General features: G+C 37.7%; 1 protein-coding gene across 8 annotated transcripts in view; it reads left to right on the top strand.

Annotated features, from left to right (window-relative positions):
* The first annotated feature begins 3,131 nt into the window (after nt 1–3,131).
* Nucleotides 3,132–14,567, top strand: part of LOC104554528 (DExD/H-box helicase 60) — a 50,158-nt gene continuing 38,722 nt past the window's right edge. For 5 of the 8 annotated variants that reach the window (XM_061992415.1, XM_061992416.1, XM_010197604.2 and 2 more), the window contains exons 1-11: nt 3,132–3,234; nt 4,991–5,343; nt 5,464–5,533; nt 7,011–7,188; nt 7,331–7,672; nt 8,156–8,263; nt 9,652–9,813; nt 10,721–10,879; nt 11,352–11,493; nt 12,594–12,755; nt 14,152–14,254. In XM_061992415.1, the coding sequence (XP_061848399.1) occupies nt 3,206–3,234; nt 4,991–5,343; nt 5,464–5,533; nt 7,011–7,188; nt 7,331–7,672; nt 8,156–8,263; nt 9,652–9,813; nt 10,721–10,879; nt 11,352–11,493; nt 12,594–12,755; nt 14,152–14,254 (1,808 nt within the window). In that variant the 5' untranslated portion in view covers nt 3,132–3,205. Of the gene's footprint in view, nt 3,235–3,597; nt 3,733–4,960; nt 5,344–5,463; nt 5,534–7,010; nt 7,189–7,330; nt 7,673–8,155; nt 8,264–9,651; nt 9,814–10,720; nt 10,880–11,351; nt 11,494–12,593; nt 12,756–14,151; nt 14,255–14,567 lie in introns of all 8 variants that reach the window. The other 3 variants (XM_061992414.1, XM_061992412.1, XM_061992413.1) reach the window with 3 other exon arrangements.

Here is a 14,567-nt window from a genome sequence, read left to right as displayed (position 1 = left end):
TCATGTCATTACAAATCAGTACCGTAGCATTTCTTTTATCAACAAGGGAAATTGTTCTCCCTTATATAGAGTCGTTCCATCTCTTTTGTTTAACCTGATTCTGGAGTTAGCTTTCGCACTGCCAGGACTAGGTCGTTCCTTGGTCTCAAATTATCATTGCTGAGCAGTTACAATTTGAATTTCCCCTTTGGAAGGTGTATCATGTAACATTTCTGTAGCTGTTTTTCTAGACTAGATGGTTACTGCGAACTGCTCGATAATTTTTAGGCATTCTGATTCATGCTTGAAAGAATGGTAATCTCACATCCTGATCTCAAGCGCCCATCTGTACCCCTTCCCTCTTCACCTCATGCATTATGTAGAGAGATTTAGAAGAGTATGGTAGATCAACCTCATCCCAATGCCAGATCCTCACCCAGCTCTTCTTTCACTCCCCTTCCTCAACATTAGGGGGAAGAAAATAGGATGGAAATGACTATGGAACAACACAAAGACAGGGAAACTACTTAACAGCTACCATCACAGGTAAAACTGACTTGACTTTGAGAAAAGTAATTTATTGTAAATTAAAATAGATTTTAGTCATGAGAAACAAAAAGTAAAAATTTTAACCAACTCATTCTCTTCACCCTCCCTATTCTTGTCTCCTCTATACCTTCCCATCTCCTGAGTTAGGAGGTAAGGGTTGCGGGCGTTAGTCAGGACATAAGAGTTTTTCTTGACATTTTACCCGTTCTCCAGCATGAGTCCTCTGCATGGGCTGCAGTCCTTCAGGATAAACCTGCTCCAATGGAGGCTTCCACAGTTGGCACATCTACCTGCTCCAGCATAGGATTCATCATGGCAGACCTGATCTTGATGTTCTTTGTGTTCACACTAGTGTTTCACACTCCCTTTTTTCTTTTTTTTTTTTTTCTCCTACCCTCACTCCTCTGCCTGAGTGGTGGTTTTGCTCTTTCTTAAATATATTTTCATGAAAGCAGCTCCACCTTCTTCAGGAAAGTAAAGTATCTGGTCTGCCTCTTAGATGAGTAGCAGACCCTAAATGCACTTTTCTGAACTCTCCGATGGGATGGAGAATTGAATCTAAAGATCTGTATTTGAAACCTTATTAAAAGTTATATTAAAAATATGTAGAAGCATTGGGCTAAAGATCACCTCCTGTTTAATTTGAGGAAAGGAAATTATTTCCCAGATTGTTACCTACCAAAGAAAACAAAATGGTGCTGAGAGGAGGGAGCAGTGGCTTATTTTGGCTAAACAAATCAATTCAGATATGATGGAGCATTATGGGTGTGTTACAGTAAAAGATACCTTTCTCCTGAGTCTGAGATCTTTGTACAGGTCTCAAAGGAAGTGCAGGATATGGAAGAGACCTCTGATCTGCTTACGTGGTAAGTGTGCCGTGTCATCTGTCCACCAGGGAGGCTGTTGAAAACTTAGTGGATCCCCAAGGACATTGCATGTTACGTGTAGAAAACCACAGGTGTCATATGTTGTGTCCCTCAAAAGTGTCTGATCTAAAGAGGAGATGGGTGTTTCACTTCTCGCCAAGACAATCTAATGTGTAAACTCTGGTTTCTTAAATGTTGTTTCAACAGTACACAGGTTTACTTGTGAATCAAGGCTTCCTGATTTTAAACTAAGTGATAGGCATCTGTCACTCTTCCCGACAAAAATATTTTTCTGGAAATGCTAAAAGGTTGTGTAAAGTGTGTCTCAGTTTATTTTTGTATGGAATTTCCCACCTGAATAAAGCAATCTGATAAAATAATAGATTGTGGTGAATACAGGGACAGAAACAGCAATTACTATTTTCTACACGGTATATGCAACCTGCATTAACCACATTCTTAAGCAATGCAGACTTGACAACTCTTAGACCATTAGCTGAAGCAACCATTGTTGATGGTTAACCCAAGGAGTTCAGAATGGTCTGTTTGCTTTGTGCAAGGTGTTACATATAATCTTCTGAAACAGCATTCTTTAACCATGGGTATCAATGGAGTAACTAGGTCTTGAAGAAACATATTGCTGATTTGGCAAGAAGACTCAAGACCCATGTATCCTTAACTGAACTACCTTCATTATAATACTAAAAATCACACCTACAGGTCAAAAAGACCCCTACCCAGGTGAAGACCCTTGCCCTGAGCATGCGGAACAATAAAATGATCCTGTAAGCAATACTATAATTGCATGTAAATTACTAATCGATCATTGTAGAATGGTGGTTTTCAAATGTTACTGTGATAAATGATGTATCCCCGAGCAAGATTCCGGTTGAGTTTAGGAATTTATTGGATGAATAAGAGCAAGCAAACAGCGCTGGGTGCACTGAGAGCCTCTGCTCTATCAGGACACACACCCGTCACATCCCGAGTTCGCATTAAGTAGGGTAGGCCTTATACGTATTCATGACTTTTCCTCGAAGGGGCTGAAAAATGTTAATCATTTCTGGGAAGGGGTCCTCTGCTTCTCTCGCATGCTTTGTTCCATCTCGGGGGTCTTTTTCACCGTCTTTAGGTGGTCGTTGGAGGAAGTCAGTAGTCTTCCTCATGGTGTCCCCCAGGCGACCTCCATGTGTATATCTCTGCAAAACTGGTTCAAGCTAATCTCCCCAAAACATCTGCCAAGCTGCTGTTACAAGAAGCAGAAACACCCTCCTTATCAAAACCTGGTTCAAGCTAGTCTTCCAGGACACCTGCCAAGCTGCCATTACGAAAAGCAAGAACAAGTTACACAAGAACAAATAAAGTTACCAAAAATTATCATCCATGTTCGTTGATCCACATTGACGCGAATCAAGGGAACACATTTCACAGTTACTAACTGCAGTTTTCGTGTTTAAATTTAGAGCATAAAGTTTCATTAGGTGTGCTTGATTTGTGGAAAACCGCCGAGCTTGTGCAAACCTGAAAGAAATAATCCACATCTCTCCTGAGTGTGTAATTATTGGATAGTTACACACGGGGCTATGAATCCTCAGTTCAGATAATACTATGACTGAAAAATGTAATGTAGTGGAAGCAGGGAAATCCCGGTGATGCTTAACAGTGCCGTGGCACCTTGGAAACGAAACTGGAGCTTCTCGGCCAGCTCCCGCCGGGAACAGAAACCGAAAGTCGGTCCGGCGGGGGCGGGGAGGAGGGGACGCGCCCTCAAATGGCACTTTAAATGCGGAGCAGAGGGTAGGCTAGAGTGGATGAAGAGTGGAGGGGGCAGCGGTGGAAGGTACGGTCCGGGGCTTTGTTAGAAGTTGTTAGCGTTCCCTTCTGAGCAGAGTTTGGGGCTGAGCCTGGGTTTGAGGTTAGAGCTAGGATTGAGCTTTGTTTTGCCGTGGGGACAGTTAAGTATAGACATGATGCTGGGGTTGGGGATTGCGTTAGGGTTGTGGTTGTTTTAGGGTTGGATGAGGTGGCTGGATGGCAAGCAGGGGAGCACCCCTCCAGGCAATAGGGGTGCTGTCAGGATGTCAAAGCCACCTGATCACCTCTGGCCACACTGTAGCCCCAGGCACCTCAGATGGCAGTGTGTGCGCTGCAGAAAGGCACTGATGTAGCAAAATAAGGCTTTTTTTTTTTTTTTTCCCTACAGGAAATGTAGCACTCTGTACATGAGTACATACAGATACAATTTTGCTTTCTTGGAGAACAGCTGACTTTACATTCTCAGATACTGAAAGTCACGTTTGCTTAGGAGATTGTTGAAGTAGTGACAGCCATTTTCTAAGTAAGCAACAATTTCAACATGCAAAAATGCATGATTCATCCCAGAATGGTGTTTTCAGGACTTTGATAGAGCTTTTTCAATTTAGATCAGAAAATGGGAGAAAATCCTCAGGTTTATTTCTGCCTTGACAAAACGTACATATACAGATCCACAAAAGGTGTCTTTATGTGGGTATAAATAGCCTACATTTTGTGAAAAAAGGTATTAAAGTTTAACAACAAAGTTCCATTAAGCACACCACTGTAGCACATTATATCTACAGTATTCTGTAAGTGGGTAATAGAAATGCTTTTTTCTAGAACTTCACTTGTTCAGAGTCTGAGCAAGTGCAAAGTGAAAATCAGAAAGAAAATTTCAACTTAGTTTTGAGTTTGTGAAATTTGAAAAATGTCTGGTTTACTTCAGTTTCTTTAGTTAAATTTCAATGAAAGGTTGCGAGACTAAAAGTCGTCCTGAAAGATGAAATAATTATTTCATGGTCTCAGGAAAATGAAGTATAATCATATCTAAGCCATATGAACATTGCAGTGGCAAATATTGAAACAGTAAATACTGCATGAGGCTGTTAACCTGAATGGAAACTAGCGAAAACTAAGTTCTGAAAAACCAAGCTGATGAGATAGAGAGTGTGCAGGATTATCCCAAGCTGCTTGTTCGTTCTTTATCTCAAAATAACTGAATGTCATGGCTTCCTGGAGAGTAGCTCTAACCATTACGGTTTTATACTCACCCAAGATTTGAGAATTCTACCCTTGGAAAAAAAAAAAAAAGGGAAGAAGAAAAAAATATTAACATTACAAAGGGATTGATATCAAATCATTATAATCCCCATCATGCAATGAAGATGTTGTGGTGGGCCTATTTGTGACTGAACTGGCATGAATGGTGTGGATCTAAGTCGCTTAAATCAGGAAACATGCATTGTTCCTTGAAACGTGCTATATAAAAATAGCTGATACAGAAAATTATGATTAACCTCTGCAAGGGTCCTTTCATAGAAAACAGAGATGTAATGCTTCTCTTTAGTAAACTCTAAGACTGATGTGTTTCTTATTGTTAATAAAAATATTTAATGATTTTAAACTGAAAATGTATCTCTCGGGCATGTTCACAAAGAAACTTCCTGATTTCTTAAAGTTTTATTTCAGTCTAATTGTGAAGTAAATAATACAACAGTTGAACCCTCAGAGTGTACCACACCTCCTGAAAATATGTCTTGGTTACATAGACTTTTCTTTTTTTGAATGCTGGAATCCAGACCTGTGATGGCTTCTGCAGAAGGTCGTTTCAAGAACTTCATTCATGTTGATGCACATGAGGATGCTAGCGATGATGATAAGGATAATGAACATAGCAGCAGTGAGAAAACAGACTTCATTCTGACAAAGGAAGACAAAGAGAGTGGGAGGACAAGTAACAGTGATGAGGAAGATGAGACCAGTGACAAAACGGAAGCAGCTGTTGCAGAGATACTTAAAGAAGAGAAAGACAGAGCAAAAGAAGATGAAGACACAGATTATGGTAACGTTTATAGCGTCTCGACCACTGAAGAGGTGATACAGTGGGCATCACGAACTGAATGCAAGGATTTCAGAGTTCTGCAGCATAAACGTGAGGAGCTATTATTAGCTTATGCTTATGTCTGTGGCTTTTATTACATTTTGGCTCTTTTGTAATCAATTGAGTTACAGTTATATGGGTCTATTGATACCATGTATGCGATTCTTTTAGAAGTAAGAAAACAACCAGAATTTCTGAAGAAGTTGCGACTACACGTTTGGGCATCCCTATCAAGATCTCAGTAAGTACAATGGGATTCATGGAAAGAAATGTAATAAATAGTTCTAAAAATAGTTTATTGAAACTAAGTAGACATCACAACGCAGTAGCTCTTAGAGAAAGAAATTGTGTGCTGGTCACCTAGCTTTGCAGAAAACTAGAAGACCTAAGGCATGCTTAGGATTTCATACTTCCTGCAGCCACATGAAGGAGGATTCTTAATGTAATAGAAAGTCTGCCTGAAGAGTAGGGATTGTCTGCACGCTGATCTACAGTTTTAACTTGTTATTTTTTCTTTTTCAAGTCCTCTGCACACTTTTTTTTTGGAGCGTGTTTCCTCACGTTTTAAGGCTACTACTTCTACAGCATTTAAAACTGTTTTCCTACAAAGTCTTCCTTTTCATATATACCTTCTGTGTTTTTGTGTGCCAGTTCTCAGGCATTATCTTCTACATGTCCAGGTTCTGATTCCTTTCCCTGCTTGATATGGAAAGAATTAGCAATAATGTCATTCCTATTGACAGTGAAATGTTTCCTCTGCATTCTGGAGCTAACATGCTAAAGAAATTAGGCAAACAATTTAAATGTGTTAGACAGAAGTTTCCATAGTTTTTGTTCATGGAAGGCTACTCATTACATTACATATCATTACATCAGATAAGAAACTGTAGACCAGAGGCTCTTGATCCCAATCAGAAGGTCCTTGTTCTTCATCTGGACCTGCAAAAGTTCTAATGACTCCTTGGTTTGTCCTGGGTAAAACATTGTGTACCTGGACTTCATGGATTCATGAAAGATTTGGAGAATGCTGACAATTACCAAGATGTGTTAAAAACTACCAAGATGCTGCCTGTTTATAGTTCCCATCTTCAATGCAAAGGATTTGATTCAAGTTTGACCTAAGCCTGGTTAATGCAAAGTTTATTGACTGTCATAGTTTTCTGAAATAAGAAGGGGATGAAGAAGTCTTTTGATTCTTTGGTCTCATGAAGGAATGTATTGTGATCAAATTGCTTTTGCTGTTAAGATATTTTTCTTGACGTAGACACTCCATGGATGAGGGAAGTAGTTGTTGTCATGATACTTATTGATAACTCATTTTCTATTTTTATCTGGAAACTCAGGCAGGAGGGCTCTCAAAATCTATTTGTGACTATCTCTTGTGAGGTATTTCATACAGAACAGAGAACACTTTCTGCATAAGCAGACAGGAACAAAAGGTGCCACCTAAGTCATGGAAGCCTCAGATGCTACAAAAGTATCTGGAGTTGTAAAGGAGACAATTGCTAATACATTCAATAGTGGAAAGGGTGGTGAGCTATTTAGGCCTAAACTTGGATCCAAAAAAGATTGCTTGCTATTTATTTAATTGATACATTTAATGCTTAGTTGATTTAGTGATCAAACCCATTTATTTAAAAATCTATTTGTAAGCAGATTTCTTCTGTCTGACTTTTCTTGGAGTAGTGTTACACACATGCTATTTCATTTTCTTTCAGGTACGTCAGTCTGTTAAAAGACTTTGTTGAGTCTGAATTCTTTGTGATAGATGGGGATTCCTTACTGCTTATGTTTTTAGATGAAGAAACACAGTATCTAAACTTGTTCTACCAAATTGAATGCTTTCTGCAGGACTTCACTGAAAAGGGAGCAAAATACATCATTGTTTTCTTCAAGGTACTGAACAAGCAACATTTGTTTGCTGTTTAAACCACTGCACTCCTTCAGAACCAACTGCTTGATTCTAATCAGGATTAGAAGACTGTTCATTGTGTCAACAAATGCAACTGAATAATTTTGTTGTTTTTATTTCCTACAGGATGCAGAACAGATGTACTTCCAGTATCCTCATTTTCTTTCCTTACGTACTGCATTAATAGAACACCTGAGGCATAACACAAGAACCACTGTTCATACAGAATTTTCCAATTGTTTATCCTCCAAATGGGAGATTTTTCTGAAGAAAAGCTATCCTTACTTTATCATTGTATCTGACATAGGACTGACCTCACTCCAAACAAACTATTTATCTATTTTAATTACTCATTCATTGTCAAAGAAAATCAATGTTGTGCTTGCTTCAGGACAGGAGTATGATATTCTTAGAATTTATGGATATCATGTTCAGAATGTGTATAAACACAGATTATTTTTTCAAAGGGTAAGTTGCCCAACTTTGATGTTGATTTTCAATAATGATGTTACTTTAATTAAGAAGAACTATCTCTATCAGTATCACATATTAAAATTATAAATTATCACTATGTGGCTCATTTTATGTTTATATGATCTACTAGTCTTGAAATCTTTAATGGGCAAGCATTGGGATTAGTGGCAAATTCCTGCCCTGTTCTCAATAGTCTTATTTTCATTTCATGTCCTTTTTCACATAAGGTATGATAGTCTCAAATACAGCCTTTCTCACACCTTCGGTATCACATGTCTTGGTTAGCTTGTATTATGCCCAACAAAGACTAGCCTTTAGGCCAGGGATATGATTTAAAAAAAAAATAATTTAGAATAGATATTTCTTGGAAGCTGAGAACTGAGATACATCTGAGCAGTTTCTGTCTGTGGCTCATATTCTTTGATGCATTTTACCCATTGACTTTTGTTTATAACTTTTGACTTCTGCACATCTTAGCATGAACGAGATCTGCGATGTGCCTGTGAGGAGCTAGTAAGGTATAGAGAACCAATTGTACATCTGTATGAACATCTCAAGCTGAGTCTGGAAAGCATAAAAAAGGAGGTAATTTTACCTCTTTGATATTTGTCTTTTTTCTTCTCTGGTTGACTATCTTATCCTATTCCTACACTAGAAATTCTCTCCTAGGCAGAAATGAAGGCTCTCATCCTTGAGTGACACCCTGAGTCTGAGAAGGTCTCCTTTGTGCTCCCTTTTCCTTAAAGCATCTTGAAGCTGTTTCTTTAAAGTTCACTAAGAAAGGGTGTTACTTAGAAAGCATTTTAAAGCTCGACTATTGATAAGATTTGGTTTTCTTACGATTATCTTTCCTGAAGCAAGTTCAATAATTGGATACCACAGCAGCAGAAAAACATCAGGGTATTGATGGATCCCCAATTTTTGATGGATCTCCAAAATTTATCTACATAGGAATGCAGATAAGCAGGCACTTCTTTGTTATGCAGCACTGGGGAAACACGGTGGGGGAGGATAACTCCTCCAATCCTGCTTCATTAGTTACAATTTTCAAGTTTTTTATACACTTCAAACAAAGAACTACATTTGGCAACAAAAGCATGCATAAAACGTCTATATCTTAATTTGCCCTTTACTTTGATTGGTTCCTAACTATTATAAAATTTCCAATATCATAGTGATTGGTTAAAAAAAGATATCAGTCTCTTTGTTTTAGTAACAGCTAAGATAACCTAACAAATACATACACCAGGGTCTTGTCTTAACAGGTCCTTATCAGATGTGGTATATAACTCATGCAGTTTGATCCATATGTCATTCAAATGAATACTTACTTAATCAACAGGTGATTGGGCTATTTGCAAGTGCTTAGCTAATTGATTAAACTATTAGCAAGTGCTTAGCAAGTGCTTAACAAGTGCTTAACTCGGTATTGTGATGTTAAGCTGTTAACTAAAATAATTGTGTATCTGTAATGTCTGCTCCCTCAGGGCCAGGGCTGTAGGAGCATCCCTGTGGGTAGCAGGGCAGGCCCTGGTAGCCAGGCCCTGTCCTACTGCCTCAGGCAAGAGCAAGGCAGCCAAGGGGCACGGGGGACAGCTGCCATCCTAAGCATTTAGCACCTCCCTGAGATGGGGTCAAGGGCAGACTGGCCTGCTGAGCTGTGAGGAGCTGAAGACCAGCACTGCTGCTGCACTGCTTGAGGAAGGGACTAACAGCCCCGAGCAGCTGAAATGAGGTCCTGTGCAGGTGGGAGGAGGCCCCAGGGAATGGGTAGGGATATTCAAGGCCCTTGGTGTCCTCAGGAACATAAAAAAAACCCCTATTTTTTCTAATGATTGTGCCCACTTTTTCTTCTGTAGTGTTTTGTATTTTTTTCCTTCTCTAATGGAACTCTGTAAAGGATAAGACTTGTCCTGGTTTTGTAATTTTTAGTATTGCAGTCATTTGTGCTATTCATATTGTTATAACTACAGGTTTGCCAGACTATCCATCTATTGAAACAACTGTGGCCTGAAGGATCTGACATTCGGCGTGTAGTCTGTGTTCTGGCTTGTGCCGTGGGGTTAAAAATATACAGTGACCTGTTGGAAAATGCAAAGGGAGCAAAAAGAACAACGAGAAAGCAACCAGCAAAAGTAAGAATTTTTTAAATGTCTTTTCAGCACAGTGACCGTAAGTATTTTGCTAATGGGGGAGGTGGTAGTTCTTCTAGATCCCAAGCTGAAGAGAGGCCCAACTGCTTCCTTTGTGACTACACTCTGTAAATGGTCAGGTTCAGATAATTATTGTAGCCACAGCTTTTCCAAAAGTGTGTAGCACTGTGCCCCTGCTGCAGTGGCTATTCCTGAGGAAAGTTGTACCTTAGCAGTAATCATTTCATAGGAAGTTTTAGCTTATATGGTAGTTGCACTTATTATTTTTTCTTTTCCCGACGCTCAGTGGTATGCTAGCTTTTACAGAAGAATACACTCTCAGGTTAGCAAGACATTTCAGAAAAGGGTTTCTTTCTAGATTTGGTCATGACGTCATTTTGGTGATCATACTACAAACCTCATATTTTTGTCAAATGAACATGAATTCAATATATCAGTAATGTTTTGAGACATATTCAGCGGACCATAAGGTAGCTGTGAGAGGTTGTCACAGCTATATTTCTGTACAGAGTTTTTGCTGTGCTATCTAGAAAAGAGCATGGGCCTATATCTAAATTTTAGCCTTTCCTCTTAAAAGAGTAATACACATTGTTATTATATAAAAGAAGACACATTGGCAAGTGTTTTTAAATTTTGTCTTGGTTTTCATAATCATTTCCGTTTTTGAGAAGAGATTTTTTTTTTTTAAATATTATAACTGATCCTGCATCTACCAGCACTACAAGAATGTTGATTTTCAAGTAGATATATCTACAAGTAATTAAAATGCACACATTTTTAAAATAGAACAAAATTATCTGATTTAACAAAGTGCAAACTACTGAAGTACACAGAAGTGAACACAGTTCAAGTGGACATCGTCAACTTTTTATCTGTTGTCTCTCAACAGGGAAGAAGTGAACCCCTATCTTCAGAAGAAGCAGCTGACCTCTGTAGAATGCAGTGTCTTACAGTGACTTTTCTTCTTCATATGCCTCTTTCACAGAGAGCTCAGATTAGGATCATGAAATCCTGCTGGACTAAGCAAGTTTTACCATTAATAAGAATGGTATGTGTATTGCTGTCCTACTTCCCCTGTCATCAGATGTAATTGTCATTTTAATTTTCTTTTTCATGTTACTTTAGTCATCTGATGAGGTCAAAGAATGTAATGTACCTGCAGGAAACAAATGTTACCTGCTTCATGAATCTTATGAGCCACAAGTTAGTAGGGCTAGGAGAATGTTTAGGGCAATATCTCTATACTTCTCAGTTCTCCAATTGGCCAACATTAGTGTTAGAGTACTGGACTAGATGGATCTTTTAGACTCATTTAGTATAGCAATTTTGAGGGCAGGCCTTCATATTGTTCAAAGTTGGTTATTACAGTGAAAGCAGTTTCCTGATGACAGAGAAGTCAAGTATATGTGTTGTTTTAATGTCAATAAATTCTGTGGTAATTAACCTTGCTTTGGAGATACTTTGATCCCTCCATGTGAACAAGTGCTCCATAAGAATAATTGTTTGCCTTATTTTAACAGCAACAGTTGTGTACACATTTTGCTCTGACACAGCTCAGTGGGAAAAATGATTGGAAATTGGACTTAACTTACCTGCCTGACTTAAATGATGATTCACTGCTCGTAAATCTTGCACATTACTATGAGATTGAATACACCAAAGGTATTTATCTTTGAACATTTTACTTGCTTACATGTCTAACTTTATTAAGCTGCAAAATGAGAATGAAACTGCTTGTACAAGCAGAAGTGATCACAATTTTCTAACTAATCATCTAATAATGGATACATTATTTTCTATAGCCAAGTCTCGAAAATTACATGTGGAAATACTTTTCACCAGTATTCATTCAGGATACTTTACCATGTAATTTCTTTGTCCCACCTATACCTATGCAAATGATATAGCACAGGCATTGAGAAGTCTGGATCACTGTAATTGGGTATTTTTAACTGTTTATGTTTTAGCCAATTTTCTACATTTCATTTTGTCTTAGTGCACCATGACCAGAATGGAATCTAGATCCTTTCCTACTGTCACTATGACGTTGGATAGTATTTTTAATTTCAGAGGAGATTGATTAAGACAGAAACATATATTGTCTTATAAATACATGAATTTGGGAACCAGAACTTTAAGAACACCATCAGGCATGTTAAGGTTGACACAAAAATTACAAAAGTTGACAGAGCAATGAAGTATGGAAAAAAGGTTTGTAGCAAATGTTCCTTGAGAGTAATTCTGTTTATCTGAAATCCTCTGCCACAAGTCTGATAGTAAACAAAACAGTTTCTTTATGAATCTAGTCACAAGATGTCCTGTATATATCTCAATAAAGCAAATTTAAAGAATTTTTATAAGAAATACAAAGTAGGAATATGAAACATTACTTTTCATAATGATACCCATTATTGGCCTCTAAAAAGAAAGTTATGAATTCAAGATCCTACCCTTACAGAAGGCAAAAGTGAGAGAAATTCTTCTTTAGCTGTGCAACTTGCAGACTTCCACACAGTCTGAATCTACTTTGTTTTTTCAAAATTTATCTTCTCAGTACATTTAGTTATTTGTACCCTGGGCTATCAAAAACTGTGAATGTACAATGTTCCATTCTATTTTGTTCTAATGACTGAAGACCTTGTATAGAATTGAAGTGTCTATGTCTGATGCTGCATAGATGAATAGGTAGGTTTCATTTAAGAAAACATAATTTTATTATATTTTTATAAATAATAATAGAACCTTCTTTTCTTCCTTTGCAGGATTAGAGTTCAAAAAGGAATTGGGGAAAGAAATAGGGAATGAATACCAAAGTTTATGGAACACAGTAAGAAAACTGGCTGTGAAATACAGTTTTGGAGATGCTTTCCCAATACGACAGACCTCCCAAATATTTCTTGAACAGAAACAGACATTATTTAAAGGTACTAACACCTCCACAAGTTAGAGTTATATGCATCATCTTCTTTATTATTACTAAAAGTTCTAGGAGTAGTGATCTCATTTTACCCTAATCATAAATCTAAACCATGCTTCATGAATCCTCTCTTCCTTCCAGTCAACCCACTAGAAAAACCTGCAGCTGATGCCAAAATAAGTCTGATCAGGCCTTACCGGAGAAATTCTGACTCTACTGTAGACAGCCTAAGTATTGTTACTGACTTCAGTAGGAATTTGGTTTAGTTCCATGATGGCTAGACCAAATCTGTTGTGTGTATTGTAATAGCCATTATGATTAGTGTAATACTAATAGTAAAATTTGTAAAAATTATTCATAACTGAAGTAACAACTACACTGCAGGAAGACTATCTCAGAAGAACATCCTTGTACATATTGGCATAGGATTTTGCAGGTATTGGGCATGGGCGCATCAATTCAGTGATGCATAATTGCTGTAGAGAGTCCAACCAATCACTATAGCTCACATTGCAATCCTTGAAGGTTGTAGAAATGTGAGTTGCCTGTAACTGTCTTAAATTACATCATCATCCTGTTTAGGAGCCCATAATTGGAGAGGTGCATAGTTGGCTCAGTGATTCTTTGTTATTTTCCCTCACCTATAGGACTTTTCTGAGTATCTGAAAGGAGTAGGTAGAGATTTTTTCCTGATATCTGACATTTCTTGAGAGCTAGTTTTGTTACAACCTTCAAATGTTTGTTCTAACATATCAAATTGTACAAATGTTTAGAAAAGATTATAGGAAATTCAGGAAAGCATGGAATATAATTTTGTTTAATTTTGTGGGTGCTTTTCAGCCAATTCAAAAAATGTCAAATGGGCAGAGTGTGCTCCAATGGGGAAAAAAAAAAACAAACAGGTTTTTTGTTATCTGTGGGATATTAAGACATCTTCTGGCACAGTGTTTGTGTTGCCTATTTCTGTATCTCCTTTGGATACATTGAAAACTGGAGTTGTGGCTAGGCTTCAAACATGGGAATGGTGCACAATGTTACGTGCCGTCTTTAGTCATCTATTGTAAGTGCAGTTGAAAGTGTGTATTTAGGAGAGTGGTCTCTGTGGAATCAGAGCAGGAAAGGAGATGCCTGTGTGAAGGGATGGGTTGTAGCATTCAAAAAGTTAGCGTAGGTGTCAAAACGAATTATGAGAATGTCTACTCAGAAACAGTAATGTCTGCTTCATTCTTCTTCCCATGCTTGAGAAGCAACAGGAAAAGGGGAACTAGTGAACTGCTGTTTACTTAAAAAAAATTTTACTTTATGGAATTTAATATGTAACTTAATGTGACAAAATTTTCAAGTATGATAGGCAATGATATGTATTTTTATTTAAACATCTTTTATTTTTTAACACTGTAAAGCTTATAAAGACAAAATCCCTAACGTTGGATTAATCTCAGTGAAATCTGGTCTTGTTGAAGAATATGCTGGAGATGTTTTGAAAAACCTACCAGTTTTAGAAAGGTACGTATATGAGCTTTATTCTAAGAATATAATATAAGAACATTATATGAGCCTATTTTCTACTCCTTTGTACTTTACATCCATGTTAAGCTTGATTTGTACAAATGTAGAAGTGGTTTTGCAAAGACTGGGTAAATTTTCACATTTACATGTACTGGTGTAAATATTAACAGAGAGTTCAGAAAAAGAGTGGATGAGTCAATATACCGGTATTTTCTGATAGTGTAGTTTGCATTACAGTCTTTCAGTCTTACTCTACATTCTGGAACTGTTTTTCTAATTGTATGATTTATATTTGAGTGGCCTTATCCTG

The sequence above is a fragment of the Colius striatus genome, chromosome 3 (genome assembly GCF_028858725.1).
Source record: "Colius striatus isolate bColStr4 chromosome 3, bColStr4.1.hap1, whole genome shotgun sequence".
In the NCBI taxonomy this organism is placed as follows: Eukaryota; Metazoa; Chordata; class Aves; order Coliiformes; family Coliidae; genus Colius; species Colius striatus.
This window is presented reverse-complemented; position numbering and strand designations above follow the sequence as displayed.